Source organism: Photinus pyralis, unplaced genomic scaffold (genome assembly GCF_008802855.1).
Source record: "Photinus pyralis isolate 1611_PpyrPB1 unplaced genomic scaffold, Ppyr1.3 Ppyr1.4_LG2, whole genome shotgun sequence".
Taxonomy (NCBI): domain Eukaryota; kingdom Metazoa; phylum Arthropoda; class Insecta; order Coleoptera; family Lampyridae; genus Photinus; species Photinus pyralis.
In genome coordinates, this window is record NW_022170403.1 from 8943610 (window position 1) to 8961359 (window position 17750).

The window sequence follows — 17750 nt, forward strand, 5'->3', positions numbered from 1 at the left end:
GTATATGATGAAAAGGAAATCTTTCTCGGTCCTTGTCTAAAAAGGAAATTGAAAATAAATATACGCAAACAAACTATTTATTACTTTATATAAATGACAAACTTAATGTGTAGTATGAACTATATTGTATTTCTTGACGGACGGGTAAGAGCGGCTCGCTGCAAAATTGAGGTTGACAGGACGAATTAATAAAAAAAGGAACTTACTTGTTTATCGACAAAGACGAGCGCTGGTGGTTCAATTGTCCACTACAACGGTGGATAGACAGGCGACGAAACGAAGGGTTGCAGGTAATTACCGCTAAACGGTACGACAAAATTGTTGAACGACGACGAATACATATATTTACGAACGAACACCAGTTGGTGGCTTGTGCTTTGTCTTAATTAGACGACCGAACTCGGTGGTTTTCTAGCGCGTAATCCCTCGGCAATCTACCCTTCTCGATTCCCCTTTTCTCCGCGCATGTTTGCTTTTAAGTAATTTGGAAAAGGAAAACGGAGGGTAACGAAGTAAACTGGAAAACAGGACAAAACGAAATGCTAAGGGAAAATTAAATTACAATGGGGCGCAACAAACATATTGCAAATAAACTTGTTTAAAAAAAAAAAAAATAAAATAAAAAAAATTTACCGTATACTTAAAATATAAAAAATTTCATTGAATGCTAAATGCTTATTTAAAGAGAACGTCCCTTACAGCTGCACCAGGTCACGCCCAGATAAAAAATAAAATTATCACCCAGACGACTAACCTCTTTACGATACCTTCTTAACGTTTACAACAACAAGGGATCTATCCGCAAGAGTGGAAATAGGCAATTATAGTGCCTATATTAAAAGAAGGCAAAAATCGACTAGACTGTAAGAGTTATCGGCCTATAAGTTTAACCAGTTGTTTGGGAAAGCTCTTAGAGACAATGATAAATGGATAAATCAATGGGTCATTCACCTGATACAATTTGTAACAGAGGCACAAGCAGGATTCCGTAGAGGATTTCCACAATAGATCAGTTAGTCTATTTGGAAAACTGTTTACAGGAAGGATACAAAAATCGAAATCTCACTGTGGGGGTATTCTTTGATATCGAAAAAGCATTCGACATCGCGTGGTGGTACTAAAATGGGGTTTTAAAGGCAGTTTGTTCAAAGTGATCTCGTCGTTTTTGTCTAATCGCACTTTTCGTGTCAAAATCAAACATTTAAGGGATGATGACGCAACTGCGAGACGCCTGCCAGAACGTATTTTCTTAATTGACTGATGATAAAGCAACATTTAAAAATTTTCTAGCCTTGTGGGAAACAGGTTAGTTAGATGGTTCGCTAGCTCTCCCACTAAAATGACACATCACAATTCTCGGATATAAAAATTAAACGCTGTCCGTGGCTGTATGTCGAAACTTTTATCGCAAACTCACAGCTGAATATTTGTCAGTTACAGGTTTCGCGAAAGAAGAACTGCGTGTCTGATTCAAAGTACTGGATGCAATCAATCCAAGCCAAGTCCATGCCATGTAACCAACGCCCGTAATTAACACTCCCATCGAGTTACCGGAAATAAACAAACTCATAATTTTTTAGCCCCGCTGTTTTATTACATATTTTTCTAAGAATCGATTGCGTCTTTTAAGCAGTGACCTTTTTTAAATCACGTACTACTCGTTAACTACCTCAAAATAGGAAGTCCAAAACCAATAACTCATCTAAAATTTCACGATATTTGAAACTTGATTACATCGAAAACAAGTTAAAAAGTAATCGTAAACGATTTACATAAAGCGCATTTCCACTTGCATTCATTTCCCATTTATAAGATGCAACTTCTGATAAAATCGTAAAAATCCGGCCACAAATATGAAAGATAGCGTTGCTCATGGGCAATCCATTTTTGACGTGTTACTTCAATTTCAGTTTATGAGAAGAATTTCATTTCAATGCTTTTCTAAATAAGAAAGTTGGAACTGCGCATGCGCAAACCTCAATTTTAAAACTAATGTTAGATTTTCCTTTGTTTCAAGCGCCTAAGTATCAAATTTCACTTAAATGGTGCCATAGATAAAAAAGTTGGCACTGCGCATGCGCAAAAGAAAATTTGGAGACTGGCGCTCGATGATCCTTTATTCCAAGTGCCTATGTATCACATTTCATTTAAATTCTTCCATAAATAAAAAAGTTGGCACTATGCATGCGCAAAGCCAAATTTTGAAACTGGCGTTTGATTTTCCTTTATCCCAAGTGCCTATGTATCAAATTTCGTTTAAATTCTACCATAAATAAAAAAGTTGGCACTGCGCATGCGCAAAACCAAATTTTGAAACTGGCGTTTGATTTTCCTTTATCCCAAGTGCCCATGTATCAAATTTCCTGTAAATTCTTCCGCAAATAAAAAAGTTGGCACTGCGCATGCGCAAAACCAAATTTTGAAATCGGCGTTTGATTTTCCTTTATCCCAAGTGCCTATGTATCAAATTTCGTGTAAATTCTTCCGCAAATAAAAAAGTTGGCACTGCGCATGCGCAAAACCAAATTTTGAAATTGGCGTTTGATTTTCCTTTATCCCAAGTGCCTATGTATCAAATTTCGTTTAAATTCTTCCATAAATAAAAAAGTTGGCACTGCGCATGCGCAAAACCAAATTTTGAAATTGGCGTTTGATTTTCCTTTATTCCAAGTGCTTATGTATCAAATTTCGTTTAAATTCTTCCATAAATAAAAAAGTTGGCACTGCGCATGCGCAAAACCAAATTTTGAAATTGGCGTTTGATTTTCCTTTATCTCCAAGTGCCTATGTATCAAATTTCGTTTAAATTCTTCCATAAATAAAAAAGTTGGCACTGCGCATGCGCAAAACCAAATTTTGAAATTGGCGTTTGATTTTCCTTTATTCAAGTGCCTATGTATCAAATTTCATTCAAATACTTTTATAAGTAAAAAAGTTTGCAATTGGGTTTATAAATGGTCGAGATGCGAAAAGGGCACTGTGAATTCGATTCAACTTTTGGCATTGCGTATTATATGGCTAAAGCTATGCCCATATTGAATTTCATGCAATTCAGTTCATAACTAACCGAGATGTAAAAGCGATCGAACATTTCTAAACAAAGTTATCGTTCACACGGACAGATAGATGGACAGACAGACAAAGGAACAGACGGACAGACCAGCATGCAGACCACAGATAGCAATGCAAAATTATAAACGATCTCTAGGATCGTTAATAAACGGCAAAAGTGTAAAATTATAGAACATGTAAAAAAACGGTTTCTTGTTTTTTTTACAATAACTTTTTTTGTAAGCGGTACAGAAAAAATTCCTTCCTTGGTACAAGACTCGACACCATAACGAACCAAATAGCGAAAAAAGTAGAACAATAGCTCTTAAGATAAAAAAACTAGTAGCGTCGCAAAGTTAGCGGACGGACGGACGGACGGACAAAGTTGCCACAATAGCGCATTTTTTTTTATTTTTGTGGAAATGCGCTAAAAAATGTTTGTTAATTTTAATGATAACTACAACTTCCCAGAAATCTGAATCATCGATACGCACTTCTACCCGAATATAATCTTGAAATCCACAAATTTGAAAAATTTAACAAGCTTTCGTTACACATGTAAAAACACAATTGGCACGATGGGAATGTTGCGTCCTGGAAGTCCCGGTTGCGGAGACATCACAACTTTCAGGTCCTAGTAAAAGTTTAGTTTCCAGTAATTTTAAAGTGTTCAAGTGTCAATTCTTCCCCAAAATTGCATAATCAACTAATCAAAAATTCAATTACCATTTTAATTGACAATTCAACTCATGTATAAAAAATCGCATAAGCCGCAGTGCAATTGCCACTTTGACAGCGGCAAAAGTTACCTGCATCTTTTCCAGCGACAAATGCACTAGTGGTTTTTTCACTATTCATTTTCGAACCAATTATCGCATTATCCTTTCCCATATGACTAGTTTGACGTCTGTCAATAATTGATTAGTTTCGTGAATTTCTTGTTCGTTAAATTGTCCTACCGAATTACACTCTAGGTTTGTATTTAAACCGAGTAAATTTGGGTTGTTGCAACTCAAATCTGTTTCCTTTTAGCAATTGAACTCGAAAAACTGTCAACCTAAAAATGCTCCACCTGCGGTGTCGCATTTTTATTAGTTGACAGTTTTTCTCGTCTAATTGCTAGGCAACGGATTTTCATTACCTAAACAACCCAAATTTACTCGGTAAAATACAAACCTCTTGTGCAATTATAAGTGAAAAAAACACAAATTCTTATCGTTTTTAATAATTATTCTCTACTCGTACTTAACTACAAAACATTCTATTCTTTATTGTTAATTGTGTATTTTGCACAAGATTTTTTGCACGATCGGCCGTTTTTGACATCTTACAATATAACAACTTGACAGGAGGATTGTAAGTCATACTTACCCGCCCTAGGCCTGTTAGATGTAATACGTACTCCAATCTTACGTTAAATGTAATTTCATAACAACTCTTATATTTGGACAAAAAGCATGCACATATTAACAACAAAGAAATATGCACAGAACAGAACAAGTCTTGGTCCTCCAAACCTTGCCCTTGACGTAATTTAATTAATTTTAAGAACAATCTATTAAACGAATTTTATGACCTAATCATTCAATATTTCTCATTGATTACAAAGAAAGTGAAATTCCTTACAATAATAAGGAAAAGTAAGACGTTTCATAACCTCGATCATTTTTTAAAGATGCCACGTTAGAAAAGTTGTAGGTAGTCTTTCTTATTCCATCTTACGCACCAAATCTCCAGTAAAAGTTGTAATCTTGATAATTGTTTGTTTATCAACTCGTCCTTTGTCAATATCTCCAAATCTGAAGCGTCGAAATTCATATAAACTTTCTAAGTCAAAAACCACATCCACAAAAACACGACAGAGCAGGTAGATACGTACAATTTATATCCCTTTTTAAAAGGATTTTTCACAGGAATAATGAGTTCGAAATGACGGAAAAATAAATGTCAAACTTGAAGAATAATCATAGCGGCCAGTTATGCGGTTTTGTTCATTTTATCGTTTTCATTTACAAATGAATCAAATTTTCAATTGTTCTTTCAACCCTCCGTGAAATTTATCAATCATTTATTTTATCATGCGTGATCATTTAGTTCAAAACGGGATCAATAATGTCGAAAAGATAACGTGTCTGGTTGGTTTTTTAGCGAATTTCCACAAAAATAAAAAAAAATGCGCTATTGTGGCCACTTTGTCCGTCCGTCCGTCCGTCCGTCCGTCCGCTAACTTTGCGACGCTACTAGTTTTTTATCTTAAGAGCTATTGTTCTACTTTTTTCGCTATTTGGTTCGTTATGGTGTCGAGTCTTGTACCAAGGAAGGAATTTTTTCTGTACCGCTTACAAAAAAAGTTATTGTAAAAAAAACAAAAAACCGTTTTTTACATGTTCCATAATTTTACACTTTTGCCGTTTATTAACGATCCTAGAGATCGTTTATAATTTTGCATTGCTATCTGTCGTCTGCCTGTTGGTCTGTCCGTCTGTTCCTTTGTCTGTCTGTCCATCTATCTGTCCGTGTGAACGATAACTTTGTTTAGAAATGTTCGATCGCTTTTACATCTCCGTTAGTTATGAACTGAATTGCATGAAATTCAATATGGGCATAGCTTTAACCATATAATACGCAATGCCAAAAGTTGAATCGAATCGATTCAAAATTCACAGTGCCCTTTTCGCATCTCGACCATTTATAAACCGAATTGCAAACTTTTTTACTTATAAAAGTATTTGAATGAAATTTGATACATAGGCACTTGGAATAAAGGAAAATCAAACGCAAATTTCAAAATTTGGTTTTGCGCATGCGCAGTGCCAACTTTTTTATTTATGGAAGAATTTAAACGAAATTTGATACATAGGCACTTGGGATAAAGGAAAAACAAACGCCAATTTCAAAATTTGGTTTTGCGCATGCGCAGTGCCAACTTTTTTATTTATGGAAGAATTTAAACGAAATTTGATACAGAAGCACTTCGAATAAAGGAAAATCAAACGCCAATTTCAAAATTTGGTTTTGCGCATGCGCAGTGCCAACTTTTTTATTTATGGAAGAATTTAAACGAAATTTGATACATAGGCACTTGGGATAAAGGAAAATCAAACGCCAATTTCAAAATTTGGTTTTGCGCATGCGCAGTGCCAACTTTTTATTTATGGAAGAATTTAAACGAAATTTGATACATAAGCACTTCGAATAAAGGAAAATCAAACGCCAATTTCAAAATTTGGTTTTGCGCATGCGCAGTGCCAACTTTTTTATTTATGGAAAAATTTAAATGAAATGTGATACATAGGCACTTGGAATAAAGGAAAATCTAGCGCCAGTTTCAAAGTTTTATTTTGCGCATGCGCAGTGCCAACTTTTTTATCTATGGAACTATTTAAGTGAAATTTGATACTTAGGCGCTTGGAACAAAGGAAAATCTAACATTAGTTTTAAAATTTAGGTTTGCGCATGCGCAGTTTCAACTTTCTTATTTAGAAAAGCATTGAAATGAAATTCTTCTCATAAACTGAAATTGAAGTAGCACGTCAACAATGGATTGCCCATGTGCAACGCTATCTTTCATATTTGTGGCCGGATTTTTACGATTTTAACAGAAGTTGCATCTTACAAATGGGAAATGAATGCAAGTGGAAATGCGCTTTATGTAAATCGTTTACGATTACTTTTTAACTTGTTAAGAATGGCATACGCTTATGTTTCTAACGGAAAAAGAACAGTTAGTACTAATGAGATCTGAGATCTAACCTTTATACACTTTTTATTTCGTAATTCTGGCATGTAACAACGGTATAACGTGTAGGGTTGATTTTTTTTAAATAAAAATTAGTAAGTAGGTAATTTAATAAGGGTTTACTCGTACATATACATTTATCAAGTGGTTATCCAAACGGGTTTTTGGAAATCTTCTCCTTCTCAAAATGCAATACTCAATATTGTAATTGACGTACAGACGTGTGAAGTGGACCTTCGTGACATCCTTGTTTTCAACCCGATGCATGGAGCAGCGTGAACGGCAGTAAATAACATTCCAATCAGAATACCACCATTGAATTTATAGTTATAAATACCACGGTCGTTGATCGCTGAAAATGACTGTCTGCCCCTATTGCAAGAAGCACTAACGCTTGCTTGCGCTAATGCAAATAAGGTGCTACGTGCTAAGAAGGCATTTCAAACAACTACTACTAATACCTAATTAGTTATTACATGGAAATGTAAAAGGGTCTGAAAACACGTACAACTCGGGGAGGGTGGGCCACTTTGATATGGAATACTATAAAAAAAAACTGTATAGATACAGTGGCAAACTTAGACCATAGAGTAGATGGACTGGTGGTCACGGGGGTAGACTAGGGTAAACTAAAGTCATGTAAACACCACTTGGATCGCGTAAAGGGCAGTATCTATAAAAACCGCGTAGTAAGGGAAGCTTTAAATACTCTTCATTACCTTCTATACGTTGGGGGTCCGTGAAGTTAGCAGAACATTGACGGCACAAATCTCTTAAAATGCGCAGTTTTGGAGATATCGGCGGAAAACCGCTTTTGACGGCCATCTTGGCAAGATGGCGGCCCCGGTGGCAAGTTTCGAATTGTGCATTTTATGAATTTTAGTTCTACGTACTCAAGCATACAAAATTTCAGTACTTCCCGAGTTATTTCCAGGTAAAAAATCTCAATAACTGGCCTATTAGCAGATATTCTAAAAATCAAAACAATTTCCAAACGGTATGTTTTGCTGGTAAACTTTTTACGCCACAAACCGGCACAAACGAAGCACTAACCAATCCACCTAGTCTCGACATTTGTGCCGCCAATGTTCTGCTAACTTCACGGACCCCACAAACAAGAATAGGTTTAATTTTTGGCATACCTATATACAAGGTGTTACATGACCGCATGTAAAAAAAAATTGGGTGATAAAGTGTATCAAGACAAGCACTTGTCCCAAATAAACCAAGGGTGCAACGTGTTTCGTTTGGGAGCCACCCCCCAAGGAAGTGGTGAAATGTGGATTTTTTGTTTAATTTTTTTCTCAGCAACCATAAGAGTTGCAGAGATGGGTGGCACGCTTTGAATAGGTTTTCGGGTATGCCCTATCCGATTTTGAAATTTTTTTAAAAATTCCTACCACGAAAGGACCCTCTACTGGGGGATGCGAAAAAATTCTGATTTCGACGAAATTTGGTATCTGGGGGTTTTGAACATGAAAATCACGAATCTGGAATTAGTTTTTAAAAATTTGAAAAAAGTTCCACTGCAGCCAACTCCCAAACGCTTGGACCGATTCGGTTCAAACTTTGCACAGTTGACTTACATGCCATATGTACAATCCTGTTGAAAATGGGTCAAATTCAATGACCCCGTAGGGTCAAACCGAGGAGCTCTGTAGCTTTTTAAGATCCGTTGTAGAGGTTTATTGTTATTTACTCTTTGGTACAGAACTAAAATGCTTGGATCAGAGTGACCGACTGACCGTAGAAATTTATAACTAACTGTCGACTTCCAGCAGCAAACTAAATCTGGCTATTTGCCTGCCGACAGAGTCAAGAGCTTCAATTTGGTACCATACATTATGACCTGTTTTTTTTAAGTAATGATTTCTTATCAAATACATCCCTTGGCGCCGGTCTGACAATGGCGTCCAGCCGCGCGAGGGGTAAGGATTGTAGCGGAAAGCCTCAGCTATAATGTCATGATCTCAGAAACTTGCTAGTTCAAAAGTAAAGAATTCGCAAATATCAAGCTTATAAACAATTTAATTTGTTTACCTTCCGGCTATATGCGGTCCGACAGACCCAGCATTTCGTGTAAGGTGTATGGTCACCTCAAATACTTATTCATTTATACGTTTTATGCTGCTATTATAATATATATAATAAATACTTTATTTAAACAATGGTAATGGTTTGCGTCGCGGGCTCTTAGAATATTAGTTGAAACTAGGTTGATACAAAGCTATAAACCGTGCTTACGTCGCACTTCGATCGGCGATGAACAACCCGCTGTGCATAAAAAGAAAATTGTTATTACGTAATGGAGATTCTAATTGGGTAGCTATAAAACGTTTACGCAAATTAATAAAGTTTAATGTCAATTTGCCTTCACATTTATAGATTATGAAGTATAAAAGATGCGGAGAGGAAGTAGTTTTGTCGTTCATAAAATGCAACGATAAGATCTGAATAGTGAATCGAATGAGCTCTAAACAACGAAATTATTATCATCATTTTCTTTTCGGCAGTACTTTGGGGTCACACAAAAGCGAATCAATATGAAGATTCTGCCTACAAGAATGTGTGGGATTACAACTCAACATAGTAAGTGGCTTAGCTACTTTGGCCTTTGAGAAAATAACTGTTGCTGCCTTCGGCATATTTGGCGTTTTAAATCATACCACGATAGAGAAGCCATTAAACGGACGTATGAATACTCAAAGAAGTTAGTTCGCTAATGGTAGCAGCAGACAACCTTTTGCACCTTATCTCGGCAGTCATATTATTATGGTACCTACCACCTGTTCATCAGTAATTTATTATTATGTGAAAAAAAAACTGTACAGGTTAATTCTCATTGGAGGGAATGCGTTGTATAATTTCACAGAATGTTGCGTGTATGAATTTCTCTGAACAACATATCCGTGCTCTTTGCCACGTTTTTCGAGTTACATACGCCAGAGTTAATTAAGTCGTCAAATAGGGAGTATGCTACAAACAAATTTCTAAATTATCTACAACGTATAAGCACATTTTACAATCGATTGGTCCCAGGTGAAGTTCCACATTAAATTGTTAACCGTTTTCATTTTTTTCAGCTGTCTGGTATAGAATTATCAACAAGGGGTGAAATTAAAAAGAATTGGTGTAGCTGTCAATTATTCTTTGTAATTACATCGATTAAAATGCTGAAATAATAAACAACACGATCAGTAGGTATATACCAATAAAAGCAATTAATCAAGATTGATGTTTACAAATATCCAAAGTTGAGTGTCGAATCCACTTTCATATAAGAACACTTATCTTTGTAGACCTATACATTTCAAAGTAATTAAATGAGTGGTTTTCAATTACATACCCATCTGGAAAGAACATCAAACCAGAATAGCGAATTGTGATGTAATTATATAATATTACAGAGCCCTAATTTAGGTTCAAAACTTGATACTTGCACGCCACAGTCACTTATCATAAATTACCTATTCCTCTAATTAGCGTGAACTGCGCTGCAATTACCTACATCCCGTTGTCGTAATTACGTTTTGGAAAAGAGCACCGCAGCAGGCTGGCCGCGATTTTTCCAAAAGAAGTGCGAAGGCAATAAATCTGAAAATATATTCATAAACGCACCAAGTAAGACTCGAGGGGCAATAAAGGGCTTGTCGAAATTGTCGCGATAATGGTTTAAGTCCAGCGGAAGTGAAACTTTCGCGGCCGGTGGGAAATTACATGTGTCAAACTTGATAAAGTATCTAGGGGGTCGAACGTGACCCGACGTCTCAAGATTTGTTACCTAGAAGGCCCTTTGAAATGTATCAGGCGATAATTGTCCAAGTGGCTTGTATTTCCCCCAATTAATAATCTTATAATTCTATTGTGTTCACAACTAATTAATACAATTTCTAGAAACCGCCTTGGAATATGGATTTAAGAGTCAAAAGCATACATTTTTGTTCTTATCTTTCAACCCGTGTTCAAGCATTCCTTTGTACAACCAAAGAAATAAAAAGAATTGTTTTAATTCGGCTGCAAACATAAGTTTAAATGCCCTGAATAAATAGGTCAATTTGAAAGCAATATCTGCACTTTAAAGAACTTACGCCGCAACGCAATAAGCTCACATGGACGAATTCAACAGTGAAAGAAATAAACTGAAAATGATTTTCAGTAATAGCAGTAGATTTTTCACTCTACTGCATTTTGTATTACAAACTACACAAATTGTCTTCAAGACTGCGATAGAGAAGATGAGCTCACGTATTTCCAATATGTCAAACAAAGAATCGAAGCGAAGTCTAGATGATGACACACAGGTCGTAGCAGCAATTTTTCCTTTTAAGTAAATGTTAATAAAAATGGAGAATTCTAAATGGAAATCATTGCTATATAGAATTATAAACAAATGACGCACAGGCAACGCATCATTTTAAAAGAACCGTGAGTTTCTGTAAATATGCCTCCCTTTTTAGCGTAACACAACGAAGTTGAGGTAAAGCTTATGTGCTCGTGTTTCCGTCCGTCCGTCCGTCCGTCCGTCCGTCCGTCCGTCCGTCCGTTCCATCGAGATCTCGGCCCCTGGGCCACCTAGAGACTTCGGGTTTTCGCTAATTGATAGCTGTTATGGTTTATATTTGCCCAATTCGATCAGTTTCATTTAACTCCATATTTTGCGCAGACTGCGCAATGCCAACTTTCATATTTATGGGGATATTTCTTTGAAATTTTAACCACAGACGCTTCTAGTAAAGTTAACATTTCGCGCATAGTAAAAATTATGTGGGCATGCGCAGTGACTGCGCAATGCCAACTTTCTTATTTATGGAGATATTGCTTTGAAATTTTAACCACAGACGCTTCTAGTAAATGCAAACATTTCGCACATAGTAAAAATAATGTGTGGGCATGCGCAGTGATGTGTGGGCATACTGCGCAATGCCAAATTTCTTATTTATGGAGATATTTCTTTGAAATTTTAACCACAGGCGCTTCTAGTAAAGGTAAACATTTTGCACATAGTAAACATTATGTGGGTATGCGCAGTGACTGCGCAATGCCGACTTTCTTATTTGTGGAGATATTGCTTTGAAATTTTAACCACAGACGCTTCTAGTAAAGATAAACATTTCGCGCATAGTAAAAATTATGTGGGCATACGCAGTGACTGCACAGGCTGCTCATAGCCAACTTTCTTATGTATGGTAATATTTCTTTGAAACTTTATTTTACTTATTTAACTCCTCTCTTTCTCTGAACGTGGACGTGCTTCAATATGCAGATTCGACATTTTGTGTGCTTTTGGTAACGATGCGTCGTTTCAATACTTTGTGTTACGCGGCAATACCCACGAGTGGGTTTTGGAACATTTTTTCAATATAAATTCCACCGTTTCAGTAGTCTTGTATCTTTGTAATTCACTGAATACAAAACCCTAAGAAATTGTAGTAAGTTAGTTCCTTTATTAATTTCACAATGTTTTACCACCACACCCAATTACCTTTAGGGAGACGAAGAACTACACGTTTTGTACTGAATTGTGTTACAACTTTCACGGATGGTACGTAAATGTAAATATCAAGGTAAATATGAACACGAATGCGGAATTTTAAATTTAGGGCTTATAAACCAAAGTTCTTGATCACGATTTGTGCTTTGAGAAGACAAGCAATGTTTCTAGAACGCTTCTCGACGCATTCCTGGATGAATTGCGGTGTTTGACACCCGTGTCCGTTAAGTTATATAGCGGAATTCACAGAAAAATCACTTTTTTAGATTCCAGATTGCAGTTACGCCCCCTAGCGGCCATTGCAGAAACTTAAAAATATTTTTCAGGTTTTTCTCGTGGCCGTTTTAGTAATAAATTGGTTTACCGCAAGCCTCTACGATGGACAGGTTCCCAGATACAGTACCTCGCATTCTTATTTGGCCACCCTGTACAGTGTGGTCCAATTTCGATGGGATTATGTAAATGGGTAACTTTCTTATTAGCGCAAATAAACGAAAATGGTTTAAGTACTCGGTACCTCTTTTTTCATGCTTATTCCATTACCGTTGTCAGATCAAACTGCCGTTCTTTTGTTTTTTCACTAGAAACAAAACCGGAAAAATGGCCGATTTCTTCAATTTGCTGTATCTCCTTTATTTTGGAAGCTAGCACTAAATGACTTTAGCACTACTGTGTTGTGACTGAAAGTTGATTTTTTAATGGAAGTTACAGTATACCATGCTTTTAAAAGATTTTACGAGCTTTTCAATAATAAGTGTTCTACAATAAATTTTACCCAAAATCGTCATGAAACCTTCATTTTCATGCCTACTTTATGTCAGGAAAATGTTAGTTTCCATGACGGAGGCAGACCAGTCTACTTTTCCTGCCGCCTGTCACTTTACCGGCTCCGCCTGTCACTTTACCGGCCGCACTTGTCACGTTTCCTGCCGCACCTATCACATTGCTAAATCTCTATAATGACTCCTGCCATCATTGACAGATTGGCATTAATCAAAAGTTCCATATGAAAATTGAAATTTTATGATAAAGTACGATTTCGGGTAAAATTTAATATACAAAACTCGTAAGTAAAATGACATTACTTGACACGGAAAGGAAAGTACTCGGCCCCAAAGGGGCCTCTTCAATATTTCCTCGCCAGTAGTGTGTCATTTTCCTGACTTTTATGTAAATAACTATTGTTTACTAATGGGTACGTCTTGTCTGAAAGTAAATAACAAAAGACTATAATTTCCATGTAAAAAATCAACTTTAAGTTGCAGGGCAGTTACTGTATTCCGTATTTCGTTATTACAAGTTAAAAGTTAGAAACAAATTGCTGTACAAAATTTATTTGTTGTGTAGGTATTTTGGCTAAATGCACATAATACACAGTACGTCGGTAAACGATCTAAATCTGGGGGTAGGTACCTTGTTCAATGTTCAAATTCGCAAAGGGAAAATTGTTTTACAAAGAATTCTCTTTAGAATACTTCTTGCGATATTGACCTTTTTGTAAAGCGTAAATAGCATGTTAGCAATATCCTTCGATCTTTCTCTAACCTTCAGGGAGAAATCATGTGTGTAAATTGTGCGTTGACTTCATTTCTCTTACTACCCATTCAAATATAATCAAATTACCCCAACAAGGCACTTCAAAATTTAACAATTTTTGGGCGATAATTTGCAGGATCATCTACATTTACATTTAAATAATTACCAATCAATCTATTCTACTACCAATAAGTTACGCATAAAGTTCAGCGTGCCAAAAGCAATTAAGCATGCAATAAATGTTGTAGACAATAAAACGTCTAATCGCTTTTCTTGCATTTGAGAGTCCAGATACGTTTTCCCTGTGGCGAACATCGCAATAAGCCTTTTCTCTTAAAAAAGAAAATTGATTTTCGATTAGGAATTAAATACAGCCTGAATTCTAAATTAAATTTAAAGTAATTTCAGATTGTTCATGGAGATTTTTTGTTGACCGCCATACCGATCGTGATGTCACCTTCCTTCTTTTGATATTAAGCCTCTACAATAAGACAAGAAATAGAGGAGCATTTCTATTCCTTAGGTAATAAAAATAACAGTTAATCCGCCCAAACAGTAATGTACTGTGTTTTATTCCTTGTTTCACCGTCTAAATTTCTTTGGTAGGTTGTAATTAGGCAGGATTTGATTTAGTTCCTTTCGTGCACTTTTATCTTTTCTGAAAGTCTATTCCATAATAGATAGGTGGAGAGAGATATTTTGTTTAAATAATTTTCCAAAATTAAGAGGGCTGTTAAGGTCGTATGGTAGTAAAGGTTCAGTATCCGTATTAAAGCAGGAACAAACACGCTACCCTTAATTTATCTTGCTCTTATCAAATTCTGGTTAGAATAGGTAAGCCCCATAAATTTGTGCAATTCTGGGATCTTCCAGTTGTTCGAAGTCCAATCCATCTTGAATAAAGGGTTCTTCTAGCAATCTGATAGAAGTATATTTTTATATTTAATCTTTAGATGTCATTAGTCACTTATGATGTATCTGCGATAAGGTGAATACCCATCAATCACTTCTGTTTGCGCCTGAAGGGTTCAGGGTAATGAACCGATAACATCGCAGGAGTACAGGAGTACGGGACTATAGCGTTTTAAGTGTGCCCAGATACCAAATGTCCACGGCCTCCACATTTTGTATATAACTTTTGCCATGTTCTTCTATGCCCTTTTCAGGAACCACATGAGCTACGTTGTCTACCTATAATGGGAAATTGCGCTCAGAATCAAAATTGCTACAGCATTCATTTTCCTATCTTCTCCTGTTATCTACTTCCATTTGTAAAGGTGCCCTGAAAACGAGATTCTAAAGCAAAGAATTTGGAAACCTCAAACTCCTTGGTCAAGTAAATTTTAGAACGCCTCCGTGGAAGTACCGAAATCGTAGTTTAGCAAAAAGAATGCAGACGAAATAAAAATAAATGTATATTTTGCTATATCAGTACAAAAATTGACTATGTTGGTATCTCGTTGGGCACCCACACGAACGGGGGTGTTTTCGAGAAATGATCCCACGTTGAAATTTCATCGAGTAATCGTTGGCCGGGGCACTCGGTTCCTTGTCGCACCTGTTGGTGCCCGTACAGTTTGTAGTCAGGCCGTATCTTTCCCGTTTGCACACCGCATTCGATTAATTTACGCGCTGTCTGAATCTGATTTGGTGGCGGCAGCTCGACTGGAAGAGTACGTTAGCAATTTTTACTACGGTTCACTGGTTCTTACCTCTCCAATCGCCGATTAAGGATATGCCGATGCTTTGGTTGTTGTAACTGGGTGAGTGTGCTCCAACGACCGACCAACCGCGACCGGTGTATGCTTTGCCATCACCCCCGACAACGAAATTGTACCCGATATCTTCCCACTTTTGATCAATCTATGCAGACGACTTATAGCAAAAACCTTGTGAAAGGCGGTTTACCTGGTGAGAGTCCTGCATCGATTGCATCGCCTTTATGCAGTCTTCGGTTGACGAACAAGCCGGTGGCTGGTAGGTGTGGTGGATGATAACGTACGGCACCGGATCCTGCATGCTCTGCACGTCCGTCGGAGGTCGCGCGCCCCATTCCTCTCTCGTCACCAGCACAAAATCGCACATTTCGCTTCGACAGAGGACGCCTAAACCGAAAAAATAGATTAGCCACTTTTTCATAGTGAGAACCATTCGACGTTTATCAACCTTATGATGACAACATCGCGTTATCTGCTATTGTGTGTTTTATTAATTACCCGCTCACACTTGACATTCGCTCTTGAGATTTTATGAATGAACTTGAAAAGTGGCGGGGAATAAACTGGCCCACCAGATTTTTAGTGCATATCGATGACGTCGAACGCGCTTGGTGATTTCCCTCTTTCTGTGATCATGTATCGTTTCGGTTTTTTACAGGAACCCCCTCGCGAATTTCTCATATTACTTATTCATGAGGAGTTATACTACTGTATCCAAAAAATACCCGGAATTGTGTTATAAAAGTTCTTTCCCTCCGAGGCAATGCACTTACGCCAGCGTTTTTTCCAGTCCTGAAGCAACCCAAATAGTCATTTTCCGATATGGCCTTTAAGGCTTTAACACAAATTCTTCGATTTCGCTTTTATCTCCTCAATTGACGCAAAACGATCTCCCCGGACCGATCTTTTGAGCTTAGCTAATAGCCAGAAGTCACACAGGGTAAATCAGCCGAATGCGGTGGTTGTGGAACAATATGCAGTGTGAGTTGTTGGTATCTTGAGGCGTATAGCTTCACGCAAACGAAGCATAGTATTCCTTATTGATAGTTTGAAGAAATTCATAATGCACTATACCACGATCATCGAAAAAAACTGTCAACATCACCTTCACTTTTGCGTTTTGAGCGACTTTAGCGCGATTTTTTTGGTTTTGCCTCGCATTTAGCACGTTATTCGCTCGATTGATCGGTTGTTTCCGGGTCGTAAGCATAAATCCAAGTACCATCGCCCGTAATAATGCGTTTCAGTGCTTGTCTTGATAGTCAGAAAGCATTCTTTCACACACATCAACGCGGCGCCCTTTTTCTTAAAATTCAGTGTTTTTGGCACTGAGATTTGGCGCCTATACGGCCCAAAACATCCTTCAAAATTTAATTGATTGATCCTTTTGATATTTCAATATCATCAACAAGATCTCTTATTGGTAATCGACTATTTGCAAATACCAATTTCGTGATTTTATTGCCGTGTTGATTTGCTCATCAGTTGATGTGGATAGTCGCCTGGGACGCTGTTCGACTTCAACGCGTTGTATGTCCCCTTTGAACATTTGGTACCAAATAAATGTTGTTTGCTTTTGATAGAGCTGGATCCATGTAAGCCTTCTGCAACATTCTCAACGTTTTCACAGCGATTATTCCATTCAGAAAACAAAATTTAATCGCAGTTCGTTGTTGAATAATTTGAATTTTACCTTTTATTATATCTGAATCACAATCTCCGTTTTAAACACTCAAATGTGTGCGAAAAAAGGCCTTTAAAACACACGTGCTTTAAAGTTGCTAAGTAACGATACTTCAAGTATGACTTTTGAAACTGTCTGTCTGTTACACTTTTTAATCGCAGCATTGTTTGAAGTTTTGAATGAATGCACCAAAAGATAGAAGATTTAAATGCCTTTGACATTTCCTTCATATATGCCAGCATTATCGATGCATTTAAGACTTTATTCGTAAGTAACTTCCTATTCATTAATGGAAACAACTTTTCATATTCTTTATAATAGGTTTTACTGGATTTGAATTTTACACCTACCAACGTTTGTTTAGATTATCAATAAGCGATTTAATGGTCGGTTTATAAGCAAACTTTAAGTGACATTTCCATGACAGTAGTGAAATTACGAACACCCCGCCCACTTAATTAGACATGTACTCGAGTATAACGTCAATATGATTTCATTGTATTTCCTATTTTTAAATTATATCTGCTGCAG

General features: G+C 36.9%; 1 protein-coding gene across 3 annotated transcripts; it reads right to left on the reverse strand.

Moving 5' to 3' along the window:
• Positions 1-15219: 15219 nt before the first annotated feature.
• LOC116164136 (peptidoglycan-recognition protein LB-like) lies at positions 15220-16107 on the reverse strand. 3 transcript variants are annotated; one of them, XM_031478272.1, is made up of 4 exons: positions 15984-16107; positions 15726-15922; positions 15530-15680; positions 15220-15482 (listed from the first exon to the last, which is right to left on the reverse strand). In XM_031478272.1, exons 2-4 carry the CDS (start codon positions 15900-15902, stop codon positions 15262-15264), a joined length of 549 nt encoding a protein of 182 aa, XP_031334132.1. In that variant the 5' UTR covers positions 15903-15922; positions 15984-16107; the 3' UTR covers positions 15220-15261. The 3 variants fall into 3 exon arrangements, with proteins under 3 accessions (XP_031334132.1, XP_031334133.1, XP_031334131.1); XM_031478273.1 differs by having other exon boundaries at positions 16034-16083; XM_031478271.1 differs by having other exon boundaries at positions 15726-16062.
• Positions 16108-17750: the final 1643 nt, after the last annotated feature.

Coding starts and splice junctions, on each gene's coding strand:
- LOC116164136 (XM_031478271.1), bottom strand. CDS start 15,968: ATGGTTCTCACTATGAAAAAGTGGCTAATCTATTTTTTCGGTTTAGGC. Junction 15,681..15,725: donor CGATGCAGGACTCTCACCAG/GTAAACCGCCTT, acceptor TCGTCTGCATAG/ATTGATCAAAAGTGGGAAGA. Junction 15,483..15,529: donor CTTAATCGGCGATTGGAGAG/GTAAGAACCAGT, acceptor GTACTCTTCCAG/TCGAGCTGCCGCCACCAAAT.